This window comes from Panthera pardus, unplaced genomic scaffold (assembly GCF_024362965.1).
Source record: "Panthera pardus isolate Hobbes unplaced genomic scaffold, ASM2436296v1 HiC_scaffold_10, whole genome shotgun sequence".
In the NCBI taxonomy this organism is placed as follows: Eukaryota; Metazoa; Chordata; class Mammalia; order Carnivora; family Felidae; genus Panthera; species Panthera pardus.
The window spans coordinates 35,752,528-35,773,537 of NW_026526655.1; the positions used below are offsets into that span (position 1 = coordinate 35,752,528).

Genomic DNA, 21,010 nt, shown 5'->3' on the forward strand with positions numbered 1-21,010 from the left:
GACCTTTTCTCTCCGGGTCGCGTTTCCGGGCGGATGGCGCGCTGACGGACGTGTCGGGCCGGGGTGCCTGGGACTTGAGCGGGACGGGCGTGAGCGACCATGGCCTGGCAGAGCATCCCGGTAGCCCGGCTGGAGGGCGTTTCGCAGGAACAGTTCACGCAGCAGCTCTACCCGCAGGTGAGGCCCTCGGGTAGGCCGAACCGCAGGGAGCCAGGGAATACCTGTCCCTGCCACTCGGGCGGCTCCGAACTGGTTTCTGGAGACCCAGGGTATGGGGAGGAGGCGGCAGGCGGCTGAAGATGGCTTGTTGGCTCTGTGGCCAGGGGAGAGAGCACATGGGGGATGTCGAATGGATCATCTGTCAAGTTTTCCAGGGAGAACAGCGCCACGTTTTCGGGGAGCAGGGTGATAGCGGAGCCAGGAGTGCGAGAAATAGCTTGCCTAATAAGCGCTGCTCGCTGCGAAGGGTGGCTCTGGACGGACTCTATTATTTTGTCTTCCTCCGTTACCATGGCAACGAAGGGAGTTGCGTTGGGTTTCTTAAAGTTTAGAGGTTTCGTCGCCCCACTGGTTGCGTGAAAGGCGCGTGTTAGTCTACTCCACTGACTGGGTTCAGAAGAGCAATTTTTCACTGCATCGAGCCAAAAGGGAAAGCAATGGGAATCCCTCGGGAAACTGACTTCCCCTGGTCTTCGGTTCTAACTAACCTGAATTCCAGTTCAGACGTTGGAACCTCTTATATGTGTAATTCGAACCTCAGTTCCTTAAAAGAATACTCAAGAGGATAATATTAAAGGGAAGTATTTTGACTCGCGGTGCTTTGTAAGGGAATCCAGGCTTCAGAACAGACTAAAGAGTCCAAAAGGTACTTAAAAGAAAAATATAATCCACAAGCTTACAGTTGGTATGCTTATGGTAGAACTCTCCCTCAGCAATTTTACTTGATATTTAGAAGGGTGGTCACAGAGCTACAGTTCTCAGTATGAAAAAAGTCAGGAACGAAGTGTTTTGATTGTTTGTTTGTTTGTTTGTTTTTAGGAGTTAGCAATCTAGAGCGAAGATCTAAGCCTTCATTTATTTGTGGGTCTAGTGCTGGATGGGTTGTTGTTGCCCTCGCTACTCCCACCTCGGGGTGTGATCGTATAAGATGCTTGCAGGGCACGATTGTGGAGAAACAATGCATGTGAAAATGCTTCCCAAGATGCATGGCAAAGAGTATTTTGTAACGTAATCTTTACAGACAAGATACATATAATATGTCACAAAGTGGACATACTTAAGTTTCCTAAAGTGGAGTATTGCAAACAACACTCTGGCCAGGATGTAATAAAGTAGAAACTAATAAAACTGTGAAACAAGATCTTTCTACTTGTAAACACTAAAGAAAATCGATGAGAGGGCATAGTCCTCAGATTTTTAACATGTTTTAATAATTAACAGTGTGATATAGGTGCATGAATAGATAGACCAGAGAAACAGAATAGAAAGTCTGGAGGTGTACGTCTAGAAATAAATTTCCATTCATATGGGCATTTAGTATGTGATGACCATGATGTGTTAAAACTCACTGGGGCAGGGGCGCCTGGGTGGCTCAGTCGGTTAAGTGGCCGACTTCGGCTCAGGTCATGATCTCGCGGTCCGTGAGTTCGAGCCCCGTGTGGCTCTGTGCTGACAGCTCAGAGCCTGGAGCCTGTTTCAGATTCTGTGTCTCCCTCTCTCTGACCCTCCCCTGTTCATGCTCTGTCTCTCCCTGTCTCAAAATTAAATAAAACGTTAAAAAAAATATTTAAAAAAAATCACTGGGGCAAAGGAACTTTTAAATAAATGATGCGGGGGCAACTAGGTAGTCATTTTAAAAAATGATAAAATTAGATTTATATCTGACATCATACACAAGAATAATCAAATCTCTAAATGGATCAGAGACATAAATGTAGAAAAATTAAACTACATGGGTGTTAGAAGAAAACATGGATAAATTCCTCCATAATCTAGGTCAGTGGACAGTCTAACTGTGACTGAAAATTCAGGTGTGGTAACAGATTAAAATTTGAATACATAAAATACAAGCTGGGGAAGAAAGTATTTGCAACATGTTTCATAAAAGGGCAGAAAAGGCCATGTATATGAAGAACTTCTAAAAATTAAAGGGGTGGGGTGTGAAAGGCCAAAAATCTGATAAAATGTGAGCAGTTGACCAAAAAAAAAAAAAAAAAAAGATAAAAAATAGCCTCTACACATGAAAAGATGTTCAACTTTACTTATAAGAGAACTTAAAACTACACTGATATACCATTTCTTATCTATGGCTTTAATAATACTCTTGGTGAGGCTGTGAAGAAACTGGAACTCTCACACTTTATGCCAAGTGGTACAACCCTTGTGGAGAGGAATTTGGCATATCTAACAAAACTATGTGTGTTTACTTTATAACCCAGCAATCCCTCTTTGAGGAGTTTACTTTGGGGATTATTGCAAATAATCTAAAAATACTATGCACAGGAGAGTGATTGGTTAAATTGTTCATTTACATTATGGTGTACAAAGCAGTAAAAAAGAATGAGGGAGATAATCTGAACTGATAGCAGTGATTTCCAGGATATATTTTTAAATTAAAAAAAAAATCAAATTACCAAAAAAAACCCCACAAAATATGCCACTTTTTTTTTTTTTTGTAAAAAAGAAGGGGAAATAAGGAAGTATATGTGTTTCTGTTCTCTGCCAAACAAACAAACAAAACCAGGAACGATAAGCCAAAAATGAGACTGGTTATCTATAAGGGATGAGTGAGCAGGAAGTGGAAGAATATGGATGGGATGACCTCTTCGCATAGTTTTGACTCTGGGGATCACATTAATGTTTTACATTCTAAAGTAATACTGATAATAAAATTAATGATGAGTAGTGATTAAAAAAACCAAAACTCTAATGTAGAATTTAAAAAAATAACAAGTGAACTTAAGTAAGGGGGAGGGAGATAAGTAACCCAAATCACTTTTGAACACAGTACTTGGTATGTCTTCAGTCTAAAGACAAAAAGAACTGTAAACAAATACTGAACTCTAGTTAATAGACTTGCTTTTTACAGTGATATGACTTAGCAATCGTGAAAGTATTTATTGTGAATTCTGGGATTATGCAATTGATTAAACATTGAAGATGATAGCAACAAGGTTTCTCACTGTTAACAGAAGAGAGTTACAAATATATAAACAATGAAATTTAAAATGAACCTTGTGGTGTAAGATCGGTATTGGGATTTCAGTGTTGGTGGTATTTTGGTTCGTTCATACATACATCTATTAAGTGCATATGTGTATATAGTGTATATGTATGCTTGGAGAGAGAGAGAAATAGATATAGGTATATACATATGTGGGCTATGTGTGATTATGTGTGTGTCTTTGGGAAAAGGAGAAATGAATATACACAGACTTTCACACATTTCTTAGCTTTGTCCACTGAGAAGGCCTAGAAGTAATGACAGCCCAATAGCAATGAACACACCTAATACCAAGATCATGGTTTCTAAATATGAAATGACTGTAGGGCTGGGACAGAAAAAGTATAAAAGGATTCTGGATTGTGGTTTTTTGCTATAAAGAAAGGAAGTGTTCAGGTAAAAATTCACAAGAGCCAGCTTGATTGGATCCTACTGGCCAAATGTGAGATATTTTGAGCATCAAATTAAATCAGTAGATTAAACCAAGTGAGTAAAATAAATAAATGGAGATGTTAGAGCTCATTTTGACATTAGAATCCTACCTAATGTAGAAGATGATGAAATTTTTTTAAAATCATGATTTTTGCATTCATCATAGTAATACTTGATTCAGGCAGGAATTACCAGTTGCTCAAAATTAACATCACAAATAATAGAGCAAAATATGTGCTACCTGATGTGTTGCACTGAGGAGGACACAGCATTGCTTCTGTGGTACATTTCTTCCAAAAATATATGACCTGAATCTAATCACAGAGAAACATGAGATAAACTGAAATAGAAGGGCATCCTACAAAATAATTGGCTTGTACTTTTCAAAAATGTCAAGGTAATGGAAGAAAAAGGCTGAGGAACTGTTCCAGATTAAAAGAGACATGGCAACTAAATGCAATGTGGGATTTCAGAAATAGACAAAAAAAAAAAAAAAAAAAAAAAAAAGCTATAAGAGATAATTGGACAATTAGCAAATTGGATATGGATTGTAAAGTAGTAGTATTTTTATCAGTGTTAAATCTAATTTTGATAATTATTCTGTGGCTATGTAAGAAAACATCTTTGTTCTCAGAAACTATACTCAAGTTTTTGGAGATAAAGAAGTGTGATGTCAGCAACTTACCTTGAAGTTAATTTATTTTTAATAATATGTTCCTCTCTATACACATAGTGAACATGAGAGCAAATGGTGAAATAAATGGGGCAAAATGTTATATTAACAGTTGGTGAATCAGAGTAAAAGTATATGGGAGTTCTTTGTAATGTTCTTGCAACTTTTTCACAAGTTGGAATAGTATCAAAATAAAAAGTTACAAACAATATTGACTGTAAAGTACACATTTTAATTATTTATATTTTTGTTATAAATAGCACTTGTGAAAATGCTGTAAGTAATGTTCAGATTTGTTGTTCCTAGCTAGTGATGGCACTGCTGTTTTGTTTGGTTTGTTTTCCTAATGTTAAATTTTGTTCTAAGTATATTACATTGTTGCTCTTCCTGTTTCAGTTACAGCATGAATTGTCAAAAGGTCTGAGTCTGAGCATCTTAGGATCAAGAATCATTTCTTACTGTTTTTGTCCCTGTATTGCCAAATATAACTCCTCATATATTATTCATTTTCCCTAATTTTTTGTTGTATGTTTTTGCCACTTACAGAGAAAACCTCTAGTGTTGGAAGGAATCGATTTGGGGGCATGTACAAGCAAATGGACAGTGGATTACCTGAGCCAAGTTGGAGGGAAAAAAGAAGTAAAGATTCATGTTGCTGCAGTTGCCCAGATGGACTTCATTAGTAAGAACTTTGTATATAGGTATTTTCTTCTGAGGCTTACTCTGGGATTACAAATAGCTTTTAAACCTTTATAAAATAGTTTTGTATTATTATATAAAGACCATACTGCATTTCATCTTTTGGCTAGTTTGATACAGTCATGGAATAGCTTACTAATTTTTAAATTCTAAATTTGCATAATTATATAAAGACATTTTCAAAGACCATTTTTTAAATAGGGTATATGCCTGCTACCTTCTGGAACTCTGGAAGGAACCAGATTTCTATAACTTGAGTTAGATTAACCCCCAAATTGGGTCTGCTGTAGTCATTCAGTGCTTCATTAATTAATTGATCCTACCTCATTAGTAATTGTTATCTAGAGTAATGAATTCTAAAGTTTCCCTTCATAACCTAGCTTGATTTTTAATGCCCTTATTTTTAAAAGATTTTCTAATTCTTCATTGTTAGAAAAGCATAAGCCCATGTTTTCTTTTTTCTGCTCCCTCCAGAAATATAGGTCAGGTAGTTGCTATGTTTGCTATAGGTTTTCATCAACTTGGATAACTTAAAAAATCATAATTTTCTTTTTTGACACAATAACCTTAGATACTTTTAATTTCCCTTGTGTTTATCATTTTATGCTTGAGATGTCTTAAAAGTAAGTAAGATAGTTAAAAGCTGCTGAACGTCCAAACTTCAATGTTTTAAATGCTATAATCTTACATATTTAATATGCTATTTATTCCTATAAGTTTCATTAAAAATGTTTAAAAAAAACAAATTTTTATATTCTGTGCACATGCAGTTTCCAGCAAATTCAGTTGAAAAACCATGTAGTTCACAAAAGACTGATTTTTAAAGAAAGGTGGTTCTCACTGTTCCTTCCAGAGTTTAGAGATGAGTTAAACAGAGCTTCTAATGTCCAGAGCCATTCCTTTCTCATTAGAAATATCCAAGCTCATATAGCAGCTTGCCAAAGTATTTCTTAGTTTTTGAGCCTTTGAATATTCACCATTATAGTTTTGGTGTTTAGTAGGCCATGAATTGAATTTAATTGCCATAAGTTTTAATAAGTGCAAGAACTTTTCATTTTTTATTAAACCAGAAAAGTGGAAGAAAGTGCTGGAATGATGAACATTTTTAAGCCAGCAATTAATGATGTTTATTTTCCAGAGCGTCCAAAACCATAACAAATGGGCATTGAAACTTCATCTTGAATTGCTTTGATGTTTTGTCATGTTCCATAAACTTTTCAAAACTTGTTTTGAAGCACATACATTATGTAATAGTTCTTATCCCAGCTTTCTCCAAGCCTTTCACTAGAGCTACTAAAGAGTTGCAAGATTATTTTCTTAGTGCAAGAAAAAAATAGATGCAGTCATTTTTGGCAGTTACCAACCAGGGAGTAGGAAAGAAGGGAGGCATCTAGGTCAAAAGGAGTCTAGAAATCCTACACACATGTATCATTGTTACCACTTCAGTTTAGGGTTGCATTTCTGCTTACTAAATATTTGAAAAGCAATACATTCCCAAGTCTTAGCTTTTACTTCTTCCTTCTTGGTGCCTCTCATTGTTCCTCTAGAATCAGGGTAGTATGAGGAGAGTCTTGTGTGGTGAAAGAATATTGTTGGTATTTTTCTGGGCGTTTAAAAAAATAAATAAGTCTGACTCTTACATAAGCTTTATTTAACTGCTTCTGTCTATCACGTCATCTAATTCCTGTCATCATCCTGCTCTTACTTATACTTTTATTAATCCTGATCTTGATTTTGCAAAGCAGCCTTTGCAAATGGGGACCAGGACAGTGAAGATTTCTTTTTCTTTTTTAAAATGTTGGTAACTACTTTCATGCTGCTAATGGGTACATTATCATCGTTGTTCACCCTACCATCTGTCCTTTCCTGAGCACTTACTATATATCAGGTGCTGTGCCAAGCATCCTAGATTATGTTAGTCATTTAATTTGGAAACTATCTGTGAGGTAGTTTTTGTTGTTTGTTATTGTTGTTTATGATTATACAGTTGAGAAAACAGGCTTAAAAACATTAAGTAACTTACCCAAGATCATATACCTTGAAATAATGAACCAAATCTATACCCAAATTTGCCTGACTCCACAGAGCCCATGAGACTAACCCCTCTTTGATACTATCTCCCTTACTGGTCTGTCTACCAGTCCAGACAAATGGAATTTAAATAGCAGGTGTCCTTTTTTTTGAAACATGCATAGGATACTTAAAACCTCTAGACCAAGGAACTTCCTAATTCATACCTCATTTCCACCTCTCTCAGCTTTGCTTACATAGAAGCTCTGACAGGCACCACTACATGAGGGAAAAGATTGCTAATAGCACCCAAGTTCTGCTTTTCTTCATTGCCTTGTTCTCGTGCAGGTCTTAAAACCCTTCTGAGTTTTCCTAGTAAAAAGATAAGCCTGGGCTACTGTGCCAATTACAGGGGTAGCTCTGGACCAGAGAAGCTTCTACATTTTCCCCAAACTCTTCAAAGATGCTTTAGTAGGAATAAGGGTATGTGATGAGGTCAGAGAGGAAAACATTGCATAGGGGGATTCCAAGTAAATTTGTTGATATAATTAGCCAGAAACTGTAGTAGGAGATTGGTCTGAGCAAATGGCAGACTCCTTTCTTCTCTCTTGGCAGTGCTCACTCTTGTACATAATTATCAGCAATGTCCTCAAGTTCAGACTGACATTCATAGCCACAGGACTCACTAGTTCGTAATCTGGCATCAGATTCACTTAGCTTTACAAAAGGATACAAGGCGGGAAACCACATTCTAGCAGTATAGGATCAGTGGAAGTCTTTATTCCAATACAGTAGCCATTTTTTGGCTCACCAAGTGACAGCTTAGTTGTAAGGGAACAAGACTATATAGGTGGGTACAGAAACACCTTAGTTTAGTCAAGCCACAGAATCCACAGAAACCAGTGACATGAAATGGCCCCGTGAATTTAGCTTCTAGGTTCCACCAAGGGACAAACTCAGTTACAAGTGTTACACTGAACACAGGGAAGCCAAATCTTTTGCTTCTTAACAAATATTTACAGTCCACTCATCAGCCTTTTAGTTCAGACATAGTTTATCAATCAAGGGTCATTTTTACAATAAACAATGTTACCTGATATCACAGCTAACATTCCACATTTATCTTAAATCAATAAGTTTTTATGAAAACATTGCTAGGAGAAGGTAGACCCAAGGTCATCTTATTATAGAGAAGGAGAAAGGGTTTTTGCTAACCCTTTCTCCCCACCTCCTCAGTACACATTTAAGTGGGAAGATATTAGGTAGGAAGAATGAAAAGATTACAACTCTTAATTGGACTTTTGGAGGTTGGAGTGCAGTGGAGGGGTGGAGGAGAGGCTTTTGACCCAGATGCTTTTGAAGACTTCATTGTCTTGATGTTACTGTTGTCATCTTCATGTGGGGGTCAGTACTTTTGATTCTAGAATGTTGAATAGATAGGATGGGACCCAGAGAAATGGTAGCCTTCCAGGCTCAAGAGTAAGACAAAAGGAAACAAACTGCTTCTGTGATGTTCATCTCTGTTTATAAGGGTGGAAGGAGATAGCCATTTAAACAGAAATATTGAAGAAGAATAAAATTTGGTCACTTCACTGAATTCTTCTTGAGGTATTCCTCAGGATCTTAAAAAATTTTTTTTAATGTTTATTTATTTTTGAGAGAGACAGACACAGAATGCATATGGGTTGGGGCAGAGAGAGAGGGAGGCACAGAATCTGAATCAGGCTGCAGGCTCTGAGCTGTCAGCACAGAGCCCGACATGGGGCTCGAACTCACAAGCTGTGAAATCATGACCTAAGCTGAAGTCAGATGCTCAACTGACTGAGCCACCCAGGCGCCCCACCTCAGGATCTTTAAAATGACAGAGTGGTGGTGGGGCGCCTGGGTGGCTCAGTCAGTTGAGCATCTGACTTTGGCTTAGGTCGTGATCTCATGGATCATGGGTTCAAGCCCCGTGTTGGGCTCTGTACTGATAGCTCAGAGCCTGGAGCCTGCTTCAGATTCTGTCTCTCTCTCTCTCTCTCTGCCCCTCCACCATTCATGCTCTGTCTCTCTCTCCCTTTCAAAAATAGATAAACACTAAAAAAAATGTTTTTTTTTAAATGACATAGTAGTGAAGGAGACTGAGAGCAGTGTTATGGATGGGCCTCTGTTTTCTGTGGTAGTGCCTAAAGGCAGGAAGATCAGTGAGAGAGGGAAGGACTTGATCTTCACTGGACCATTCGCTTACTATCTCTTCCAAAGTAGCACTAGTAGATTGTTCCATTTGTCAGTCACAAGACTTGTTTTGCCATGACACTTGAAAATAAGTAGCAAGTTTGAAAGTTTGTGTATATGGAGAGATAACCAGATACCACAGAAACATTTTTCTAACAGTAACTTGGAATAGGAGGATACTGACATTAGAATGATTCATTTGCACCATAGATTTAAAAACCTTTAATGTTTGAAATCAAAATTTTAGACAATCTAGGTCAAATAAGCACACTGTTAAATGAATTTTGAAAAATTGCACATAATAGATATAATAAAAATTATGGATACTGTAAAACAGAAGATCATACAACTCCAACAAACCTATATATATACCTATAGAATATTACTGGTTGATTTATTATTAAGTCTAAGGCTACTTTTTGGTTTATTTCAGAACTTTACCTTTTGATTTATTAAGTCTAAGTCTTCTTTTGTGTTTATTTCAGAACTTTACCTTTTGATAAGTTGGTTCAAAGGGCAGCTGAAGAAAAGCATGAAGAATTCTTTATTTCAGAGGTAACTGCTTTGAACATTATTTTCTTTAGAAAGCATTAATATCTGTATACTAGGTGGATTTTCTTGTACAAGAACATTAGATATACCAGAGTTGTAGCCTTCTCTGATAGCTGTTTTTAAGGTTTGGTTATATATGCCATAGATCTAGTTTTGCTATTTATTAGATCTCAAACCTTGGCCATGTTATTTTTCTGTGCCTTGATATACTCATCTATAAAACAGGAACAATAATAGTACCTATTTGATAAAGTTTTTGATACAGTTAACTAAATAAAATCAATGCCTGACATGTAGAAACTACTCACTAAATGTTAGGTATTAATAATACTTTCTTAGAAAATGCTTTGGTATGTGGGCACCTAGGTGGCTCAGTCAGTTAAGTGTCTAACTTCAGCTCAGGTTATGATCTCACGGTTTGTGAGTTCAAGCCCCACATCAGGCTCCATGCTGACAGTGTGGAGCCTGCTTGGAATCTCTCTCCCCGTCTCTGCCCCTCACCCACTCATGCTCTCTCTCTCAAAATAAACGAACTAAAAAAAAAAAAAAAAAAAATGCTTTAAGAAAATGCTTTGGTCTGATATGCAAAGTTCAAATGCTAAAAGAGAACTTTATTTTCGTATCTTATTGACTGTTAGACTGTTTCTGTATTTTATTATTGTTAGTTATTATCAATGTGACTGCTGTTGCATTTGCTGTAACATTTGTTCAGGATTAAATGCAGAAGAATTCTACTTATTTACATTATAATCCAGTTTTAAATAATTCAATTTAAATATCTTGAGATAAGACATTGCGGCTTATATAGAAATACATTTTTAACAAATTCACTGTTATCTCAAAAGCACATTTTAAAAATAAACTGCTTGTTAAGTTTTGAATAAAGCTGTTGTCTGCTTTTGAGCCAGCTGGGCTGGTGGCCAGTTTGGTTGTGATGGGTGCTGCCTGTTCACAGTTGTTTCAGCAGGTAGTGGTTACACTAGATTATCACCAGGATCCCTCCACACTCTGCAGGGCTGTGATTCTATGATATGATTAGATTGTCTACTAAAACTGAATCCATTAGCTTTACCTGAACTAACAGTATATATTCATCTTATTTACAACTTTCCATAATTTTTAGACATAAATCCATAATTTTTAGGTGTAAGATGAATATAGACTATCAACTCAGTCCTCCAGGAAGCAGGTGCACAGATGGGCTTAGGAGTGCAAAAAGATTTATTGGGGAGTAATACCTCTGAAAAGAAAGGGGAGGGTTAGGTGGGGGAAGACAGCATCTCTGCCAGCTCAAGGTGGAACTCCTCAGCAAAGACTGCCTGTTAGAGGAGTCCTGTGTGGGTGGGTGACAGTGTCTAGTCCTTTTCCATCTTGCTCAGTCAGTGGTTGGGGCTACCCCAACAAGAGCGTGACCTTGAAAGGCTGAATTTATTTTTTTCAATCCTGAAATATTAGAACGGACAGAAAACTTAGAATTCCGAAAACCATACTTTGAAACCTATTTACCCAGTAAGAAATTTATAGAAATTATATGAGGCTAGTTAAAAACATAAAAACACTGGATCTGAGGGGCGCATGAGTGGCTCAGTCGGTTGGGCGGCCGACTTTGGCTCAAGTTATGATCTCACGGTCCGCGAGTTTGGGCCCCGCGGCGGGCTCCGTACTGACAGCTTGAAGCCTGGAGCCTGCTTTGGATTCTGTGTCTCCCTCTCTCTCTGCTCCTCCCCCATTCGTACCCTGTCTCTCTCTATCTTTCAAAAATTAATAAATGTTAAAAAAAAAAAATTGAAAACACTGGATCTGAGAGCTGAGTTAAATTTTTGGTCCTAGATTTATATGTTGTTAAGATAAATAATGTAGATTTTGAATTTTGTGTTATGATGGTAAGGTGTAGGTATAAAAGAGGCAGAATTCCTGAGTTGGATTGCCCCTGTACTTGACCCAGTATCTCAGTTCTTTAATTTTTAGAGGAAATGCAAGCAACAGTAGTGTTTTATAATTCAAACACTTCTCTACTCTAGCTACTCAGTGAAGGGTAGTTGACAGTTTTTTAAAGTATCAACATAAATTTACTACTCTGATGTGACATATTTCTAATTCATACATGAGCTGACTCTAAAGGATTTGGCTTGAGAATTTATATGATCAGTTATAAGGCTTACCTGGATAAAATGCAGTGTTCCAGATTTTTAAAATATTTATTACTGAAAATATAAATTGTTATATTTATCTCCTATTCTACATTTGCATTACATGAAAAAGTTTGTTGTTAGCTTCCACATTACCTTGAGATCATGTGTGTTATACAAATGAGAATTCTTTTCAGTCTTGTAAACTGTTAAGAGTCTAAGTAATTTAGAGCATAAAATCTAAACTAAGCATTGTAGGGACGCCTGGGTCGCTCAGTCAGTTAAACTTCCAGTTTCGGCTCAGGTCATGATCTTGTGGTCTGTGAGTTTGAGCCCTGTGTGGGTCTCTGCGCTGAGCACTCAGAGCCTGGAGCCTGCTTTGGATTCTGTGTCTCCCTCTCTCTCTGCCCCTTTCCTGCTCGTGCTCTCTCTCTCAAAAATAAATAAACATTAAAAAATAAATTAAGCATTGTGTTTTAGACATAGTAGGTATGTGTTGCCTTTCAAATTTATTTCATATAACATTTTGTGGATCTAGTCCTTCTAATAAGCGGCCTATAAAGCTATTTCTTCATATGGCCACCAGAGAGCATTAGTAGAAAGGGTAAGAGAACAGAACTGTTTCGAAAACAACTTAACTGGGTTAGATTTTAAGACTCATTTCCTTCTGTCTTTACTTTCTAATATTTTTAAGTGAATATTTATGTTATTTTTCTTTGCAATATTTAAGGATGAGAAGTACTACTTACGGTCACTTGGGGAAGACCCTAGAAAGGTAAGAATTCTGAATGTAAAACAAATGCTTAAAACCTAAATGGATATATATATTTTAATTGGCACTGTAGTTTTATACTTAGTGCCTGACACATGACTTGTTTCATCTTTTTCCATTATTTTCTCAATGATTTGTGCCCTTGAATAAGATAAAATTATTAAAAGTTGGTTACTTAGTTCTTAAGCAGGACCATAGTATCTTAGTGTTTAAAGTCATCTACTCTAATCTCTATATAATTAAGAAATCCTTTCAACAATATATTTTACAGATGGCCATTCAACTAATAAAATATAATCTAAAATAATTATAAACATTCTGAATAATTCATTATATAAGTTTTGACATGTATTCAGAGTCAAATTAATATGGCTGCCTAAAATGATCAAGTAAGGGGCGCTTGGGTGGCTCAATCGGTTAAGCATCCAACTTAAGCTCAAGTCATGATCTCATAGTTCATGGGTTGGAGCCCCACATCGGGCTCTGTGCTGACAGCTCAGAAGCCTGGAGCCTGCTTCAGATCCTGTGTCTTCCTCTCTCTCTGTCCTTCCCCTGCTTATGCTCACTCTCGCTCACTCTCTCTCAAAAATAAACATTAAAAAAGTTAAAAAATAAAACAATCAAATAAGATTCTGGTTTTTCCTTTTATTTCCCATTTCATTCTTTACTTTCTTTTAGTTTCCTCCCTTAGTAAAACCCACAGGTCTTACATAGTTGATAATGTTCAAATTGTTGACTCATAGATTTTAAATACTTAATATTGGAGTAGATGGCAATTGTATGATTGTTGTTTAAATAGGAAGAACCTCTCTATTAATTAAGCATATAAAGCTTAACAGTACTGATATTGTTGAATCTGCAGTCTTGTTACATAGTCTGTTATTACTTCATTTGAAAGAGCATGTGTTGGCTGTGGTCACCTACTAGTATTTTAAAGCAATGAACAGACTTTTGCCCCATTCCTTCTTGATATCTTGGGCTCTGATGGCAGACTGAAGTAAAACAAGCATTACACCAATATTGCATTTATCATTAAAATTTTTACCATGTTTCTCTCAATGCAGGATGTTGCAGATATCAGAAAGCAGTTTCCTTTACTGGAAGGAGATATTAAGTTTCCAAAATTTTTCAAAGAGGAGCAGTTCTTTTCCAGTGTTTTTCGAATTAGCTCACCAGGATTACAACTTTGGACCCACTATGATGTATGCTACGTAAATGAGAAATCTGAAGCTATAGTCAATCTTTCACATTTATAGATATAACATTTACAGTTTTAACGTTCTGTAGACTGCCCTAAAGATCTTGGAGATATAATTTGCTGAAACATGAGCTTTGAAAACAGGTGCTCTGCAAGTTGGTGCCTAGTTTCTCATATTTGCATTTCTCTGTGGTCTTGTTATATTGTGTGTATGTAAGTTTTGTGCAGTTTTTGTGTGTGTGTGTGTGCAAAATGGCCACCAGATGAGGGGGGAAAGTTGCACAAATGGCAAAAGTCATAAGGTTATGATATGAGGATGTGAAGATGACACATGTGACTAGGTGGAACTGTTTTTCGAGAGAAAGGCAGAAGTTTGTGGAGAGCCATCTCCAGTTGTAAGAATTTGGGGATATCTGAAGATCTTAGATTATATATCCCTTGAGAATGTGAAATGTCAACTGTATTGGTTGAGCAGCAAGATGTATAGAATATTGTCCCTGATCATATCATGGTATTATAATTTTACTTGCTTAAATATATGCATATAAATATTTTAAACACATTAATCCTACACATTAAAAGTGTAGGATTGTGTATGGTTTGTTGTTGTGTGGAGAAATTTAGGAAGCTAAAGCAATACCTAATAAGTTTCTAAACATAAAATAATTTTGGGGGTGCCTGGGTGGCTCAGTTGGTTAAGTGTCCAACTCTTGGTTTTGGCTCAGGTCATGATCTCATGGTTCGTGGGCTCTGGCCCCATGTCGGGCTCTGCGCTGGCACTGCGGAGCCTACTTGGAATTCTCTCTCCTCTCTCTCTGTCCCTCCCTCTGCTCTCACTCATGTGTCCACTTTCTCTCTCTCTCTCAGAATAAATAAACTTTAAAAATAAATAAGGATAAAATAATTTTTTTTTAAGTTCTAAATCAAGCTATATTGTTTTATAAATGTATTATAATTCAGCTGAGGATCTCTTGGGAGGATTGTAACATAATAACTCTAATTAAATGAGGTAGACAAATTCTTAGCTTAGTTTTTAAATGTTTTACATAAATGATATGGTGAGAAAATGATATGGTAACTGAAATATATATATATATATATATATTTTAATTTTTTTTTTAACGTTTATTTATTTTTGAGACAGAGAGAGACAGAGCATGAACGGGGGAGGGTCAGAGAGAGGGAGACACAGAATCTGAAACAGGCTCCAGGCTCTGAGCTGTCAGCACAGAGCCCAACACGGGGCTTGAACTCACGGACCGAGAGATCATGACCTGAGCCGAAGTCGGCCACTTTTACCGACTGAGCCACCCAGGCGCCCCTGAAATATATTTTTAATTGTATTATGTGACTATTTTAAATTTTAACTAGTATCACTTTTATCTGGATTTATAATGAAATTTGATAAATCTTTTCTAAATTAAAAATAAGTCAAAGGAGTGCTTGTTATATAGTTAAGGTTTACATAAGAAAAGGGTTAGTGAAAGGAGAAATGCTTAGGTAGAAGCAAAATGTAAATAATTATGAATATATCTTGCTTAGTATATATTTTAATTCCTTGGCTAAGAATTATGTATCTCCACCTTTTAACATTTTCCACAATGTGTACCAACAAAGTATATCCTTGCATATGCAGAAATCAAGATTACTCCATTAGTAAGTACATAAAGAACATTTGCCAAGTTATAGTCCGGTAGAAATAATTTGGAAATCAGGATGCCTGTAACTAAATTATGGTTAGCTATATAAGAGTTTAGTAGTGGTTGATTACAGCAACACTTTGTGTTTTTCCAGCACCTAATTTTTCTAAGTGCTTTCAATCTGTTGTCCAATGTTCATTGCATAGCATCCCTTGACAGATAAGTAAAATAAGTACTAACCAAGGGGAGCCTCAAATAGATGTAACTACCTTCTCTGTCAGAATACTGGGGCAAGGGCAAATAGTCCTCAGATTTCCTAATGGCTTGCCAGTCCTTACCATTTTAAGGCAATGCTGCTGGAATACCTCTAATAAAGGCACAGTTGTATTTAGAATACAAATGTTTTCTTTGTTAGATTAGAATATTACTTTAAGAGTTTTAGATAATGTGAGGCAAGTCTTACTAAAGGATAGGGTTTACATTTAACTGTTTGGAATACCACTGGTTCTATTTATTTGAATTTTAGATATTGCTTATCCATAAGTTCTTATTGGCCTTCAGGTAATGGATAACTTCTTGATACAAGTGACAGGAAAAAAACGTGTTGTACTATTCAGTCCTCGAGATGCCCAGTATCTATATTTATCAGGTACTTTTTTTTAAGTTTATATTTCTAAGGTCTGGTCTATTCAGTTTCTCTTTTTAAGAATTCTATTTTCATAGAAAAATATCTTAGGGCTTCTTCCTAATTATGATGTATTTGTGTTCACTGTGCATGTGTATATAGGTAATAGGCTGTGTGAACAATGAAATTTTCAAATTTTCTTAATTATATTACATGGATGTCCATGGTCATAAAGGGTGGGTCACTGAAAACTGGCTTAGGTTTCAGAATAGTAATTATTCTCACAGTGTGGATAAAATAAATAATCGTACAGAAAAGAATACACTTTCAAGTTTATACTTGCGATTACCTTTTAAGAAATGCTAACTTTGCTAACTTTATTATCCTTTTTTGCAACTTTTCAGGTACTAAATCAGAAGTACTGAATATAGATAATCCAGACTTAGCTAAATATCCACTGTTTTGCAAGGCTAGAAGGTATGAATGTTCCCTTAAAGCTGGAGATGTATTATTCATTCCTGGTAAGATTTCTAGACCTCATTAATTTGCTGTTTATAAACTCTGTACTCTGTCACTCATCCATTATATGATATTTTTTTTAGTACAAAAGTATATTTATTATATGTTCTGTCCTATACAAGTTGATTTTTATATACAACTGTGTATGTGTGTTTAAAGTATGCTTAAGCAAATTCTTATAAAATTAAGAATCTTGTTTTTCAAAGGCAACCTATAAATATATTATTAATTAATATAATACTCTTAATTATTTAATGACATCAAGCAATAGATTTATATCTGGGAAAAGATTAGTTTGTTCTTTTTAATCACTTCATTTCTAAAATATTTATATATTTTAGAATTATGTCACTTAAGCATTTACAAAGAAATGGTAAATATATTTCAAAGCCAAAGGAGATTAGAAATTTTATTAAGTATCAAATTATTATAATCTTAACACCTATGATGTCTTTTTTGTGCATTATATTCTAAGGTCTGAATTAGTGTCGCTTAATTTCTTTGTACAATAAATAGGCATTAGTTGTTGTAGTTAGTGATGTAATTAATATCTGTAATTATTCAAAAGTGAATACCTGAAGATAAAAAAATCATAATTAAGATTAAAGGAGTCCATTAACAAATTCTGTTTATATAGTCCTATTTCCCATATTTAATATATTTTTAATCATTAATACCTCTTTTTCAGGGACAGAATTAAGTAAAAAAGTATTAGTAAAAATATGATGAGGGGTGTCTGGGTGGCTCAGTCGGTTAAGCGTCCAACTTCAGCTCAGGCCATGATCTCACAGTTCCTGAGTTTGAGCCCCGCATCCAGCTCTGTGCTGACAGTTCAGAGCCTGGAGCCTGCTTCAGATTCTGTCTCCCTCTCTCTGCCCACCCCCCACTCATATTCTGTCCTTCTCTCTCTCTCTCTCTCTCTCTCTCTCTCTCTCTCTCTCTCTCGCTCTCAAAAATAAACATTAAAAAAAATTTTTTTTAATATGATGATTTCATTTGGGGCTACATTATACACTGCTTGAGGATAAGTAACCATGTTTTGGTAATTTTTGTATTCTCTAAGGGGCCTGTTACCATGTCCTTAACATAATACTGATTTGATACATTGACTTATTTATCCTTATGTTCTCTGTAAACAACCAGCATACTAGTCTTTAAATCTATTGCCATTATTTAAATCTTGGGGTTTTATATCTTTAGACAATGGTTAGGAGCTATGCAGTTTTCCCTTATTCTATATACAAGTTAAAAAAAAAAAAAGCCAGAAATACTGAACATTTGCATATATTTTGAAATAAAAGCAAAACCCCCATCTTTGCATTCAAATTTAACAGAATGGTTAGCTTTTTTTCCTGTTATACTGAATAAGGCAAAAAGATTCTTAAAGAAAGAATAATTAAGATTAAATCCATGTTTGAAACTAGTTTTGCAAATCAAAATATTTTAAGCTTTGTTTTTCCTAGAGCACTCTTAGAATGAGTTTGTTTGTAAAATTTAGCATCTTGTAAATCTTACTTTCTCCCATTCACAAGATTAAACATTTTTTGATGTGACTAGTATTTCATCTTTATTATATTGTGATGTTGCTTTCATATTCCTATAGCACCTGTAAGTTTGAAAATGTTTAGACTCAATGGAAAACAAAGAAATGTTCTAGAGGAAGTGAAAAATTAATTAGCTATATCATTTGACAAAGTTTCCTCATCATCTCCACCACCAGATATGTGCTTTAGTTTTATATATTGTAAAGGAGCTGAAAGAAATATAAGAAAATTATAATTAATTTAATTAGAAATATGAAACTAAGGAGGCTACAATGAATGCAAATTTAAGCAAGTTAGAAAACCAAATATGCAGCTTGAATAGGAAGTCTTTGAGAACAAAAGTACTGTGCTGAGGCAGAAAAGGTCAAAGATACTCCTCAAATAATTGAAATGTTCTGTGTACAAAAAATAAACACTTTTGATGTGGTTGTAGGACTCAGGAAGTGTAAACAAGTAACACAAAACATAGCCCCAAATTACAGAACTACAAAACAAATACAACTTTATTATGTCTTTCAAGTTAAAAGGGAAAATTGCTATTTCCAAAGGTTTTAAACGTAGGGTTGTGTTATTGACACTTTAAATTGGTTGGCAGTTCATAAAAGTTAAAATGATTCTGTTAAAAGCTGGGAGTGTGCTAACGAAGGCATCTAGTTACAAGAATTTCTTACATTGGCTATATGCAATTTGTGATATTTCACTGACATTTTGGTGTGTTTTTTTTTTTTTTTTTTTTACTCTAGGTTTTATTTTTAACTTGGTTGTTTTTTTTTTTTTTTTTTTTTTTTTTTTTAACTTTCTCTAGCTTTATGGTTCCATAACGTAATCTCTGAAGAGTTTGGAGTGGGAGTGAATGTTTTTTGGAAGCACCTTCCGTCTGAATGCTATGATAAAACGGATACCTATGGAAACAAAGACCCTACGGCAGCATCAAGAGCTGCACAAATTCTGGACAGAGCTTTAAAAACACTGTCTGAATTACCAGAGGAATACAGGGACTTCTATGCACGGCGAATGGTCTTACACATTCAAGATAAAGCCTATAGTAAAAACTTTGAGTAAATAATGAAGTGAATGCAATGAATATTAACTTTGCAATACAGTTCAACTCAAATATTAGAAAAGTATAACATATAAAATATTTTTTAAAGATTGATTCTTTGTTAAAATAGGAAAGATAAATCAATCTCAGACTTATAGATTAAATATGAATTTGTATTTATATGGTTTCTACTTAATACAGTAGGTTGAAAGAATGTTGTACTGGGTGGGACCACTCTAGCTTTCAGATACAAATAATTAAAAATCCAAAAATGACTTAATAAAATAGATTGGTTGGCTCAATCGGTTAAGTGGCTCAGGTCATGATCTGTTTGTGGGATTGAGCCCCATATCGGGCTCCATGCTGACGGTGGTGAGCCTGCTTGGAATGCTCTGTCCCTCTCTGTTCTTCTCCCCCGCTTGTGCTCTCTCTGTTCTTCTCCCCTGTTTGTGTGCTCTCTGTCTCCCTCTCAAACTTAAAAAAAAATAAAATGACTTAATAAAATATACTGAATCATTATACATGAAGTCAACTGATAAACGGGCTTCAGTATTTCTGATCCAGTGATTCAGTAGTGTCACCAAGAACCTAGGTTTGTTTCCCCCATTTTCAGATGCAGCATTGGCATCATCCTAAGGCTGGCTACCCTCGTGGTCACGGGATGATTGCCAATAGCAGTTGGAGCCATGTGCTTCTTCATTTACATGCAGAGGAGAAGTCAGGCTGGATTCCAAGGGCCTTCTCTTAATATGCAAAAGCTTTCCCAGGGTCTCATTGATCTAAAGTGGCTTAGACCTGTCTACCGCTGAGCCAGTCACTGGGAAACGGTATGGAATAACCCTTAGAACAACTGGGTCTCCTGGAGCTTATAAGTAGAATCCTCTTCCTCTGAGGTACATGAGGTATACATGCGGACAGCATGGATAATTTTTAAAATTAGGATTCAGGTTAGGAAAAGAAGATGAGCAACCAACGATGTCTACTACATTTTTCCTTTGAGCTTTTTAAAACATAGTTGTCTAGGCACCAACTTTGTAGACTTTATTCGGTATGTTTAGGGTTTGGTATAGTATCTGTATCTGGTAGACCTCATAGGTTGTTTTGATGTATAATCAGGATTGAGAACAACTGGATTAAATGATAGTAATTTGGATTATTGGTTTTGTGATTTGTCCAAAAAGTTTAATCTGATCCTGGGGTTTTTTGGCACTCAATGTAAGTCAGATCTGCCCCTTTTTTCAGTTATTCAACGTCAGAAAATGTTCAAATCTGTTTTAATTTATACTTACAGCTAAATCTCAGCCCAATTAGTTTTCCCCACTAAATGCTTTTCCACCTTTTTTTAAAGAGAAAAATTCTTTTTTTAAGAATACAGGAGAGATCCCAATAATGTTGTCATCATTGAAGACAATGAGCCATTGTATGTGGATCTGTGCCATTCTTTGTAATTATATTGCAATTTCATTGAAGAAAGACCAGATATATTTACAGAACACAAATGTGTTCATCTAAAGCAATCTGAGTGCATCAAGTTGGTGTGTTTTAATTATGGACAAAATTTTCTGTTAAAGTAATTCGTCTGTTCATATCCTGTGTTTGGAGTTTGATTAATTTCAGGTATAAAAAACATTATGATAAATAACGGAAAAGTATATAAAAAATCATTCTGAACTCCCTAGGTGCCTTTGGGAAGAGATATTGAAGTTACTCAGGTCAACAAAAGTAAAAAGACGGT

General features: G+C 35.7%; 1 protein-coding gene across 1 annotated transcript; it reads left to right on the forward strand.

Moving 5' to 3' along the window:
- Positions 1-2: 2 nt before the first annotated feature.
- TYW5 (tRNA-yW synthesizing protein 5) lies at positions 3-20,428 on the forward strand. The gene is made up of 8 exons (XM_019428369.2): positions 3-177; positions 4,875-5,029; positions 9,740-9,809; positions 12,666-12,710; positions 13,772-13,909; positions 16,107-16,194; positions 16,575-16,691; positions 19,039-20,428. Exons 1-8 carry the CDS (start codon positions 100-102, stop codon positions 19,293-19,295), a joined length of 948 nt encoding a protein of 315 aa, XP_019283914.1. The 5' UTR covers positions 3-99; the 3' UTR covers positions 19,296-20,428.
- Positions 20,429-21,010: the final 582 nt, after the last annotated feature.